The sequence below is a fragment of the Carcharhinus amblyrhynchos genome, chromosome 16 (assembly GCF_965287045.1).
Source record: "Carcharhinus amblyrhynchos chromosome 16, sCarAmb.v2.hapA, whole genome shotgun sequence".
Taxonomy (NCBI): Eukaryota; Metazoa; Chordata; class Chondrichthyes; order Carcharhiniformes; family Carcharhinidae; genus Carcharhinus; species Carcharhinus amblyrhynchos.
The window spans coordinates 1,492,449-1,505,263 of NC_137339.1; the positions used below are offsets into that span (position 1 = coordinate 1,492,449).

General features: G+C 43.4%; 1 protein-coding gene across 4 annotated transcripts in view; it reads right to left on the reverse strand.

Moving 5' to 3' along the window:
• Positions 1–12,815, reverse strand: part of chd6 (chromodomain helicase DNA binding protein 6) — a 219,200-nt gene that overhangs the window by 87,469 nt on the left and 118,916 nt on the right. For all 4 annotated transcript variants that reach the window (XM_080204564.1, XM_080204565.1, XM_080204563.1 and 1 more), the window contains 4 exons: positions 11,899–11,967; positions 9,474–9,529; positions 6,021–6,138; positions 1,444–1,530 (listed from right to left, as the gene is read on the reverse strand). In XM_080204564.1, the coding sequence (XP_080060690.1) occupies positions 1,444–1,530; positions 6,021–6,138; positions 9,474–9,529; positions 11,899–11,967 (330 nt within the window). The remainder of the gene's footprint in view (positions 1–1,443; positions 1,531–6,020; positions 6,139–9,473; positions 9,530–11,898; positions 11,968–12,815) is intronic.

The window sequence follows — 12,815 nt, forward strand, 5'->3', positions numbered from 1 at the left end:
TAGGTTTTATGTTTAGAAGTATCACTTTATCTGTAGTTATGTCAAGAAGTTTAAGTAGTTAAGCTAAAAACTTAACTCATTATTTATATTTCTTGAAGACTACAGTGATAGGAGGACAAGGCCATGGAGGGATTTGAAAATAAAGCGGAGAATTTTAAAACTGATGTGTTACCCAGTCAGGAATTAGTGTAGGTGAAAAAGCATAAGAGTAATATCTAAACAGGATTTGGTGTAAACTGGGACACAGATAGTAGAGTTTTGGATAAGCTAATGGTTATGGAGGGTGCAAGGTGGAAGGCCAGCCAGTAGAACAATATAGTACCAAATCCCAACTCTCAACATCTCACAGCTAGTTCATTGATGGAGGGTCCTCAGCCCACTGTGCCTCTACTCTGCTCTCCTGGCCTAACATTCTCAGTACCTACTTTCAAGGATGGAGGGTTATAGTAGAGGGTATTAAATAGGGTCAGAGCCTCGGGACGACACCGGAAATGTAGTTTTATATGTTAACGTATTGTCTTTTTATTCCACAGGGTCCGTCCACCTTGTTGTCAAACGAGGGGCATGCACACGGTGGGTCGTGCGTGGGCTGCTCTTGGAGGTTCCGGGAGTGGCCCAGTACTTCGTGTTGTTGTGTGTGCTTAATCCTGGCCCAGCAGACGGGCACCGCAACAGCTCAGTGACTATCACTGCTAGCTGTGCAGATACATGGATTTGGGCTTGTGTCTGTGGGAGTTTGCGCATTCTCCCTGTGGTTGCGTGGGTTTCCTCCCACACCCCAAAGATGTGCTCTTAGGCTGATTGGTGTACCAAACTGACACTATTCTCCCCTGAATCTGGCTATATTAGGGGTTCCACTCACATACACACAGGGCGGGGTAGGTGTGGGAAGATGCGGCGGCGTGGGCTCGTTGGGCCGAAGGGCCTGTTTCCCGTGCTGGGATGTTCTTTGTACTAAGGAAACCATTGCACTGCTCAAGAGACAAGAAAAGAACTTTTAGAAATCGCTTAGCTCACTATTGCATTAGAATGTGAGGAGGCCATTCTAGCCAAGAGACTCTCCTGTCATTCAACTGATCAATAGCTGATCTGTATCTTCAGTTTGATTTACCCACCTTTACTCCATAACCCTAAAGCCCTCTCACCTAATAAACATCTGTTGATTTTGGTCTTGAAAGTTTCAAAAGTGCCCCAGCATCCACAGCTTTTTCAAGGAGTGAGCTCCAGGTTTACACTACACTTTGTGTAGAAAAATGCTCACTTCTAAACAGCCTAGCTCGAACTGTAAGATTGCATACTGTTATTCTAGTCTCCTCCGTCAGAGAGAAGAGTTCCTCTTTCCACCACTTCAAATCCTGCTCTAGCATTTCAAATACATCAATAATACCACCCCATAACCATCTAAGCACAAGGAAAGGAAGCCAGGATAATGCAGTTACCCACCTCTGAAGTTTCAGCATCTATTGTATGTGCCACATCCAGGATCCTGTCTACTTCAATATAATCTGGATTAAAGGGTTCCTCATCCGGCTGGAAGAAAAGATGAGCAGTTCGTACTGTACATGATGTTAGAATATGAAAATAGTCCAGTCCAGTTACCATTAACTTCACACTATCCAGGGGAAGCGAAAGCTGCAATTGGTTAGTCAGTGACTTATTGGCTTTCAGAACTTGGTTTCAGCTTTAACCTAGACAGTTATATTTATTTGAATCTTTTTAATTGTATGTTAATTGAGCAGAAATATTCTACTCAATGCATTTAGAGAAGGTTAAATATCAGGATGAGCAATCAAAATAATAAACAAATTGCTTAAAATTCAGTTCATGCCGTTTTAGCCGTCTATTAATCTAATTTATAAAATAAATTAATAACACTTCAGGATTCAGCACTATCTAATTTGTCCTCATTTACAATTCACCTTATAGACAGGAGAATGGTTAGACAAACAAATTAAACTTAATAAGTGCAAAGACACAAATTAATTTTAAAAATTTCACTTTGTTTTAATTGCTGCCTTTGAACAGTTGAATGAATTGTAAAGACAAGCAATAATTTTAAACAAATACGAAGAAAAGGTTTTAAAAGTAATTATAGAACAACAGCTCCCAAAGCTTATTCTCCATTTTTATTTCATTCCAGTTCTCTAATCCTGAAGACACTGTGGCCCCTTTTTCTGGGGAAAGTCCCACGACAACAGCCTCTACTGGGGGCAGGCGGTGTAAAGTGACCGCCCCTACTTGGAGTAGGAGAGAGGAGGGTCCATCAGTGACAATTCCTAATGCGCAGACGGTCTACAGGGAAACCCTACTTGCTGGACCAAGTGAAGAGGCCCCCCACGGATGGATGGTTCCAATTATATATGACTCATACAATTGACCCTTAGCAACAAAGGAATGACCAGTTGACAGCACTGACATGCATGTAATTAATCTTGGACTCTATGAAAACCAAGCTGATGAACAGTTAATAAGCTGCTACTGTGAAATAATTCATCTTCAGATTCCCCACCTATCCGCACGATCTAGCTGAACATTTCAATGAGGAGGGACAGCAGGCAGTTCAGAGAGAACAGTCAAAGATGTGACTGGAGGATTGGCAGAAAACACAATTAAACTTGATGTTTGGCATTATTTCACTGCACGAATATGTCTCCCTCATATTGATGTTCACAGAATCATATAATTCCTACAATGCAAAAGTAGGCCTTTTGGCCCATTAGCCTGCACAAAAAATAATCCCACACAGATCCTATTCCCATAACCCCACATATTGACCCTACTAATCCCCCGACATTTAGGGGCAATTTAGAACACAGAACATTATAGCGTAGTACAGGCCCTTCGGCCCTCGATGTTGCGCCGGCCAGTGGAACCAATCTAATGACCCTTTAACCTAAACAATTCCAATATTATCCATATGCCTATCCACTGACCATTTGAACACCCTTAAAGTTGGCGAGTCCACAACCGCTGCAGGCAGGGCATTCTACGCCCTTACTACCCTCTGAGTAAAGATCCTACCTCTGACATCCGTCCTATAATTATCACCCCTCAATTTAAAGCTATGTCCCCTCGTGTCAGCCATCACCATCCGAGGAAAAAGGCTCTCACTGTCCACCCCATCTAATTCTCTGATCATCTTGTATGCCTCAATTAGGTCACCTCTTAAGGCACGGTTAATCCACCTAACCTGCACATCTTTAGGCTGAGAGGGGAAACTGGAGCACCTGGAGGAAATCCACACAGGCATGGGGAGAACATGCAAGTTCCACACAGACAAACACCCACGACTGGAATTGAACCCAGGTCTCTGGTGCTATGAGGCAGCAATGGTAACCACTGTGCCCCCCTGCTGCATGCCACAGACGTTCACAACTGAAAGATTCAAAACACAAGAATGTAGGAAGGAGAGTGCCCATTCACCTCATCCAACTGTTCAGCTCCCAAACTAGCACCTAATCATACAATAACTACGGATGAGGGAAGTCATTAATCCACCCAATCTATGATAACCCTACAAGTTTCCAGCTATCCCAGTGATTCCAAGTTTTGCTCCTCCATGAGATGATTTTGTGTGCTGATTACAATGAAGAATTTCCTGATATCAACCCCAAACATGATGTGCCTACTGCCACAAGCCTACATGTTTTCACAATAAGATCAATCAGGAATTGCTTCCAATTTCTTTTTAACACTCCCACTATGTTGTTATTTTCTCCACGGGTAGGGCACTTTACACACAATTTAAAGCCAATACACAAACATTTAATGTTAAAGAATGTTTTTATTCTATGTACTTTCAACAAATGACTAGCATAAATAAATGCAAGCATTTAGATTTACTGTAAAAACAAACCTCTCACCCTTTAGGATCTTTATAAGTCACTATTAAAACACGACCAACATTACCTCAACTCCGCCACTGCTGTTAATTTATCAGTCTGCTTATCCGACATTCAGTACTGGATGGGCAGAGTGTTTCGCTAATTAAATATTATGACCAAAGTCATTGCATTTGATTCCCATTCCAAACGCTATTTCCTAGCTACAAACTCTATCTCTCTCCCTGGCAACAGTCTGACAGTAAATAAGTCTGTTTGAAACTTTGGTGCAACATATGATCCTGAGAAAAGTTTCCAACCTCATATTTGTACCATCATAAAGAACACCTTGTTAATTTTATAAATTAACGTTACGTGTATAGAGGTGGGGGCACTCACTGGATAATTATTTAAGCACATATAGAAACACACTTGGGAACACTGGCAGTGGGTTGTTGAGTTATGGGCTATACATTTTAATGATTCACTATGAATAAATCAAAAACCTGAGTGAAGAATACCTTCTGGTCTCGTCCTTCACCAATAAGCTGTCAAAAGTCTAACAAGCCTACTTCTACTTAGAACATTATTTGATTGTGCCTATCTCACTTATACAGTAAATGGCAGAACTCTTAAGAGGATTGAGAGGCAGAGGGATCTGGGTGCATAGATACACAGGTCACTGAATGTGGCAACGCAGGCGGAGAAGATAGTCAAGAAGGCATATGGCATGCTTGCCTTCATCGGCCAGGGCACTGAGTTTAAAAATTGGCAAGTCATGTTGCAGCTTTATAGAATCTTAGTTAGGCCGCACTTGGAATATAGTGTTCAATTCTGGTCGCCACACTACCAGAAGGATGTGGAGGCTTTGGAGAGGGTACAGAAAAGATTTACCAGGATGTTGCCTGGTATGGAACGCATTAGCTGTGAAGAGAGATTAGAGAAACTTGGTTTGTTCTCACTGGAATGATGGAGGTTGAGGGGCGACCTGATAAAAGTCTGCAAGATTATGAGAGGCATGGACAGAGTGGATAGTCAGAAGCTTTTTCCGAGGGTGGAAGAATCAATTACAAGGGGGCATAAGTTTAAGGTGTGAGGGGCAAGGTTTAAAGGAGACGTACGAGGCAGATTTTTCACACAGAGGGTGGTAGGTGCCTGGAACCCGCTACCGAGGCAGGTAGTGGAAGCAGATATAATAGTGACTTTTAAGGGGCGTCTTAACAAATAAACGAATAGGATGGGAATGGAGGTATATGGTCCTCGGAAGGGTGGGGAGTTTTAGTTAAGTCGGTCGGTGCAGGCTTGGAATGCCGAAGGGCCTGTAATTTTCTTTGTTCTTTACCTGCTATTGTGGCTGGTCTCACATTCTACCTTCCATAGTGCATCCCAAAATCTGCTCACATTGCATAAGTAGCAATTAAAAATGACCAGTTGATGTTGTTTGAGGAAGGCATTTTGACAAGGTAGTCTTTGAATAGGATCCTTAACTTAAGGAGCAATAAAAAATGAATGGGAGAGAGAACTGTGCTCTCAAGAAGCAAGTGAAGGCACTGTTCTACTAAATTAATCTTTGCCTGTTGCCCTTCCAGGATCAGGCAGTAAGTAGATGAATCACTACAGATTCTGCATTATCCATTTTCTGGATTAGCCTCTAACAGGAAAATGGAGAAACCCCAACATCAAGGATTCTTCAGCAGCACATCGAGAGGCAGAGGGGTTGGTGACAAGCAATAATAAAGAGTTTGCACTGCCATCCTGTTAGCAGAGACAAGTGCTGAAACCCACTTAAACATGGGTCAAATATCTACACATGAAGGCTGAGAGCCCTGGATATAAATGCACTGTGGTAATATTCTAAAACAAAGGCTAAAACGCACACTCTTCAGCAATTTAACTTCAATCCCAACAGCCTCCCTGTCTGGAAAGCTGCTGTCAAAGAGTTTGTGTTCAGTGCAAGTACCTGACCACCAAATTCTTTATCCACATTCATCAATTATACACAAGCTACATCTCAAAACAGGTTGGAAGGTGGTGGTCTTTATTCTGAAAAGAAAGACGACGGCTGGCTTAACTGACACAGATTTGATCCATAATGAAGGAATATTGAAACTTCTATAAATTGAAACATTTCTACAATTTGAATGCACTCTAAACGTAGAGCCTGATAAACAACCAACTGGTATCCAGCATCCTCATTACCTCAACAAAAAGGTTCTTCATCTGGGCCCTTTTGGTCCTGAAACGTTTGATTTTCTGATGAATCCTTTTGTCCTTCTCCAGTTCCTCCACCGTTGCCCATTTGCAGTGCAGATAGGAGCTGAAACATAAAGGAAGACTGTGCTGACTGTATGCTGAAGAATAAAGGCATCTTATTTTTATCTAGTCAAATCGGAAAAAAGCTTCCTATAGCGAATGATGTGCAGCCATTGTTGTAAGAACATCAGCTTCCAATATCCCACTAACTGTTAATCGATTTTTTGATGTTGGTTGGGGGATAGATATTGGCAACGATGCCAGGGAAACTCTCCTGCTCTTACGGTGAGGGTGCAAATAGAAACACAGTTTAACGTCTGATCCAGTAGATAGCATCTCTGACAGAGCAACACATCCTCAGTACAACCTGGATTGTGCAGTCTGGAGTTGGGGCTTGAGCCCATGACTTTTTGACTCAAAAATGAGAGATCTATCACTGAGCCATGCAAAGCTAACATTGCACATATTACACCCACACAACTGCTGCAATGCTCCAGTGAAGCCTGGCACAAACTCGAGGTGTGGGTATGCCAGCGTTGGACTGGCGTAAACACAGTAAAAAGTCTGACAACACCAGGTTTTAGTCCAACCTATTTATTTGATAATATACTCACAAGCTTTCGAGGGACACCCTCTTCTTCAGATGAATGGAGAGTTCTGGCCTCAGACAGAGCATATAAAGCACAGACAGTTTAGAGATTACTGATTAGAATGTGAATCTTTACACCTAACCTGCTGTTCAAGACCTGAAGTGGCTGATAATGTGAGTGGAAGGAGCACTGATCACAGTTTAAAGAGATGTGTATTGTCTCCAGACAGTACAGTAAGTGAGGTTTTGCAAACCCAGGCAAGTCACGGGGGTTACAGATAGTGCAACATGAACCCAAGATCCCTGTTAAGACCGTCCTCATGTGTGCGGAACTTGGCTATCAGTCTCTGTTCAGCGACTCTGCGCTGTCGTGTGTCATGAAGGCCGCCTTGGAGAATGCTTACCCGAAGGTCAGAGGCTGAATGCCCGTGACCACTGAAGTGTTCGCCAACAGGAAGGGAACAGTCTTGCCTGGTGATTGTCGAGCAATGTTCATTCATCCGTTGTCGTAGCGTCTGCATGGTCTCCCCAATGTACCATGCTTCGGGACATCCTTTCTTGCAACGTATCAGGTAGACAATGTTGGCCGAGTTGCAAGAGTATTTACCATGTACCTGGTGGACGGTATTCTCACGTGTGATGATGGTATCCATGTCGATGATCCGGCATGTCTTGCAGAGGTTGCTGTGGCAGGGTTGTGTGGTATTGTGGTCACTGTTCTCCTGAAGGCTGGGTAGTTTGCTGCGAACAATGGTCTGTTTGAGGTTGTGTGGTTGTCTGAAAGCAAGAAGTGGGGGTGTGGGGATAGCCCTGGCGAGATGTTCGTCTTCATCAGTGATATGTTGAAGACTCTGGAGAAGATGTCGTAGCTTCTCCGCTCTGGGGAAGTACTGGACGACGAAGGGTACTCTGTCCACTGTGTCCTGTGTTTGCCTTCTGAGGAGATCGGTGCGGTTTTTCGCTGTGGCGGATCGGAACTGCCGATCTATGAGTCGAGCACCATATCCTGTTCTTATGAGGGCATCTTTCAGGGTCTGGAGGTGTCTGTCACGATCCTCCCCATCTGAGCAAATCCTGTGTATCCGGAGGGTAAATACTCTTGCAACTCGGCCAACATTGTCTACCTGATACGTTGCAAGAAAGGATGTCCCGAAGCATGGTACACTGGGGAGACCATGCAGACGCTACGACAACGGATGAATGAACATCGCTCGACAGTCACCAGGCAAGACTGTTCCCTTCCTGTTGGCGAACACTTCAGTGGTCACGGGCATTCAGCCTCTGACCTTCGGGTAAGCATTCTCCAAGGCGGCCTTCATGACACATGACAGCGCAGAGTCGCTGAACAGAGACTGATAGCCAAGTTCCGCACACATGAGGACGGTCTTAACAGGGATCTTGGGTTCATGTTGCACTATCTGTAACCCCCGTGACTTGCCTGGGTTTGCAAAACCTCACTTACTGTACTGTCTGGAGACAATACACATCTCTTTAAACTGTGATCAGTGCTCCTTCCACTCACATTATCAGCCACTTCAGGTCTTGAACAGCAGGTTAGGTGTAAAGATTCACATTCTAATCAGTAATCTCTAAACTGTCTGTGCTTTATATGCTCTGTCTGAGGCCAGAACTCTCCATTCACCTGAAGAAGAGGGTGTCCCTCGAAAGCTTGTGAGTATATTATCAAATAAATAGGTTGGACTAAAACCTGGTGTTGTCAAACTCGAGGAGCAGCATCTCATCTTCTAGTTGGGCATGTTGCAGCTTCTTTCACTCGAACATTCTCCCTCCTTTTAGTTCTGATGAAGGGCTCATGATCAAAACGTTATCTGTGTTTCTCTCCTGACAGACGGATCTAAGATTGCCGATGATTCATTCTCGTAATCTTCTTCTGAACTCTCTCCAATGTCTTCACATCCTTCCTAAAATGCAGAGTCCAGAACTGTATGCAATACTCTCAGTGTGGACCAACTGGTATCTTACACAAGTTCAAGATCACCTCCTCGCTCTTGTACTCTTAAGCACCTATTGATAAAGCCTAGGATACTGTCTGAATGCATTACTGGCCACGATCTCAACCTGTCTGGCCACCTAAATGAGTTATGCACATAAACAACCAGGTCCTTTTCCCCCTGAACACAGAGTTTAACACTTTATATTGCCTCTCCAAGTTCTTCCTGCCAAAATGCATTATCTCTTTTCTCTGCAAAGCTTCTGCCAAATACTTGCCCATTGCACCAACCTGTCTATACCCTATTAAAGTTCTACACTGACCTCCCTCCACCTACTCCCCAAACCCCTCATTCCATCATGCCCAGGAAATACAGGTCAAAAACAGCCCCTGTGTGACCAATAAGGACCTCAAATCCCACAAAGAACAAGCTGCCTATCCAAAACTTTGCCCATCCCAGTGAGGTCAGGCTAGGTGGCAACCCAGTGGGATATTCCTTCCTTTTATTTCACTCTTACTCCACCAGAAAACCAGCCAGTGAAGGAGCATGAAATTCAGGCTATAGTTTCACAAGTTTTCCCATCACCACTCTTAAAACTGACTGGCTTGTAATTGCTGGGCTTATTCTTACATCCTTTTTCTGAACCAGAATGTAACATTTGCATTCTCCACCTCTCTGCCACAACCGCGAATCTAAGATTGGATGAAAAAATACAACCAGTGCCTCTGCAATTTCCTGGATTGATCGAGGACCAAGGCCAAACCTGCCTCACCCAAACTGTGCATCTGTTCATGCACAGGCATGACAAAATCAGAGACAGAAAACATCTTATTTTTCTGCTTCACCCCCAACACTTACTAATTTCGGTACTTGACGTAGAATTCTTCAACTTCCTGCGGCTTTCCACCAGGAGTCTGTTGAAAAACATAAAAATGAAAGTCAATGACAATGAAAAAGTTTGTCTTATATTGTTCACCTACACTGCTCAACGAATCTTTACACAATCAGTCATTTCAGCTTGGGCAGCATCCATGGGCCTCAAAGTGATTCCATGGAACTCCACACTCTAATCCCCTTTCCCCTCCAGCATTGTTTCCCATGTATATTTTCCAATTTTCTACTCAATTACATAATTTACTTGGATTCACTGGCCACTAGCAGAAATGCATCATTAATTATAAAGTAAAGATGCTCTCTACCTCTTTATCCACTTCCTGTTTAAAAAGTCTGAGGTCATATCCCAACCGACTCAAGAGCAGCTTCTTTTCTGCTGCCATCAGACTTTTGAATGGGCTTACCTTGCATTAAGTTGATCTTTCTCTATAACCTAGCTATGACGGTAACAGTACATTCTGCACTCTCTCCTTTCCTTCTCTTTGAACGGTATGCTTTGTCTGCATTGTGTACAAGAAACAATACTTTTCACTGTATATTAATAAATGTGACAATAATAAATCAAATCAAAAAGTCAGAAGCTATACACCTCAGTACTAAATCACCAGTGGAATCAATTTTTCATGATTTGCTCTTGCAAGCCCTTTCATAATTGTGACTTCGAAAAGGCCCAACATACAACTCTCTTGCTCCTTAGCACAGTCCAAGCTCTTCTCAGTTCACCACAGCAAGAGCCCACTGCTCTTCATTCACACTGTAAATTTGAATTGGAAACCTACAGAAATGGTTTCCTGTGCTGGTTTATTACAGTTGCTTAACACAAAAACACCCTGAATTAACAGTACACTCCAACTTCCTCTCACCACCAATATTATTCCAGCTCATCAACAATTTTAACTGATAAGGTCCCACAGAAGAGGTTAGTTAACAATATGAGAGCACATGGGATTGGGGTGAATATACTGGCATGGTTAAAGGACGGAAAGTGTAGAGTAGGAATAAATGGGTAACTTTCAGGTTGGCAGGCTGTGACTGCAGGGGCACTGCAGTGATTAGTGCTTGGACCCCAGTTTTTCAAAATCTACATGCATGATTTAGACATGGGGATTAAATGTAATATTTCCAATTTGCAGATGACACAAAATTGGGTGATGTCTGAATTGTGAGGGGAATGCAAAGACACTTCAAGGGCAATGAAAAGTTTAAAAAGTTTCTTCGTAAGTTTTAAAAGTCTATTTATTAGTGTCACAAATAGGCTTATATTAACATTGCAATGAAGTTTCTATGAAAATCCCCTAATTGCCATATTCCAGCACCTGTTCATGTAAACAGAGGGAGAATTTAGCATGGCCAATGCACCTAACCAGCACATCTTTCGGACAGTGGGAAGAAACCAGACCATCTGGAGAAAACCACCCAGAACCGGGAGAACATGCAGACTCCACAGAGACATTGACCCAAGCTGGAATTGAACCCAGGTCCCCGGTGCTGGGAAACAGCAGTACTATCCATGTGCCACTGTGTCATCCCAGAGAGGAATGAGCAATGGAGCCACATCATTCTGCCCAATGAACCAGTTCTGCTGCCACTAGTCAGATCACAATTGAGCTGTACCTTAACTTCACTGACCTGCTTTTAATCAACATTTCATGATACCCTGAACTAACAAAAATCTATTAAAGTCAGTCTTGAATGCTTCAACTCCCTCTCTCTCCCTCCCTCCCCCTCCCCCGCCATCTAGACTCCTTTGGAAAGGAAGCTCCTGACCGAGACCAACTGTGTGGAAAACATGGTTTCTGGGACACAATCGCGAACACATGGCACTGTGCAGCTCCAACCCAATCCCCATTCTATTCTCTTCCTGTACCAAAAAGCTACTGTGTGGTTCTTGCACAGTTCTTCAAATCCAGACAAGTTTCTTTTAGGTCAGGCTTTCCCAAACCTTTCCAGTCATGGAACCCTTTTGCGCTCCCAAAAATACTGACAGAACGCTTGAGAAACATTATGTTGTTGAAGAATTAAACCACAAACAAATGATTACTGCACAATAGGGACAAACACACAAAAATAAACTTAAAACATATTACTATGTATTATATGTATACAGTTTCTGCTATTCAACAAATACTATCAAGCCTTACCTTTTTATTACTTTGAATGGGAACACCCACTCACACACACTCCTCCACTCAGCCCTCTGACCCCTCCCTGTGGCCTCAGCCCCTCGCAGGTAACGCGGACAGGGCAACCAAGGGAACCCAGTTATGGAACACGCCGTCTTAACTAATTATCAATGAAAGTTTGGAGAAGGACTTTGTACGTACTGAGCTGCCCTTTATCAGTAAGTATCCCCATTTAATACCTCGTGCTTTGTAACTTCTTGACTCACCTCCCTCTGTACTGTGCGCATGGCCAATATCTTCTCAATGACAGCAGATTCATCTTCCTCCTGGTTCTCCTGCAACACATGATACCATATGGTCAGACAATGATGTACAATACCTCCATTACTGGACAGAGTTTGGGGAAAAAGACTGGGGAGGGGGGGCAGGGGGTGGCAGGACAGAGGCAGAGAGAAAAAAAGAGAGGGGGCAGAAAGAGGGGAGGGAATGAGAACGGGCAGAGAGGAAAGGTGAGTGAGGGGACCTGCAGGTAGGGGGTGGTGGTGGTGGTGGGGGGGGGTCCCAGGGGGTGACAGGGGGAGGTGGGGACAGCTAGAAACTCATGGAGGAACTGTAGGGTACAGTGAGAGAAATAGAAATGCAGAAAAATTAGAAACAGAAGGCGGCCATTCACCCCCTCAATGGTGCTCCACCATTCAACTAGATCATGGCTGATCTTTACCTCAGCTGTATTTACCCACCTTTGCTCCCTTCCCAACAAAAAACAATTAATGTTTAAGAATTCCGACTGGGCATCCACAGGCTTTTAGAAAGAATGATGACATTGGGGAGGGAAAGGTTTCAGATAGCAACCATCTTCTCCCCAATTTCACTCCTGAACAGCCTAGAAAAAGATTATGCCTTCTTATTCTGAGCTTCCCCCACCAGAGGAAAAAAATTCTCATCCCAATTACCCTACCAAATCTTTTAACTTAAACTCCTTGATTAACAAGCCCCTCAATCTTCTATAATCAGGGAATACAAGGATAGGCTATGCAACCGGTATTCATAATTTAACCCTGGAGTCCCCAGTTTTATTCTGGTGAATTTATGCTGCACCCACTTACTGGATTGTTGGTGATTATAGAAGATTTACGTGTATTTGCATATCTACAGGATCAGACTCCATCATACTTTTGCACAC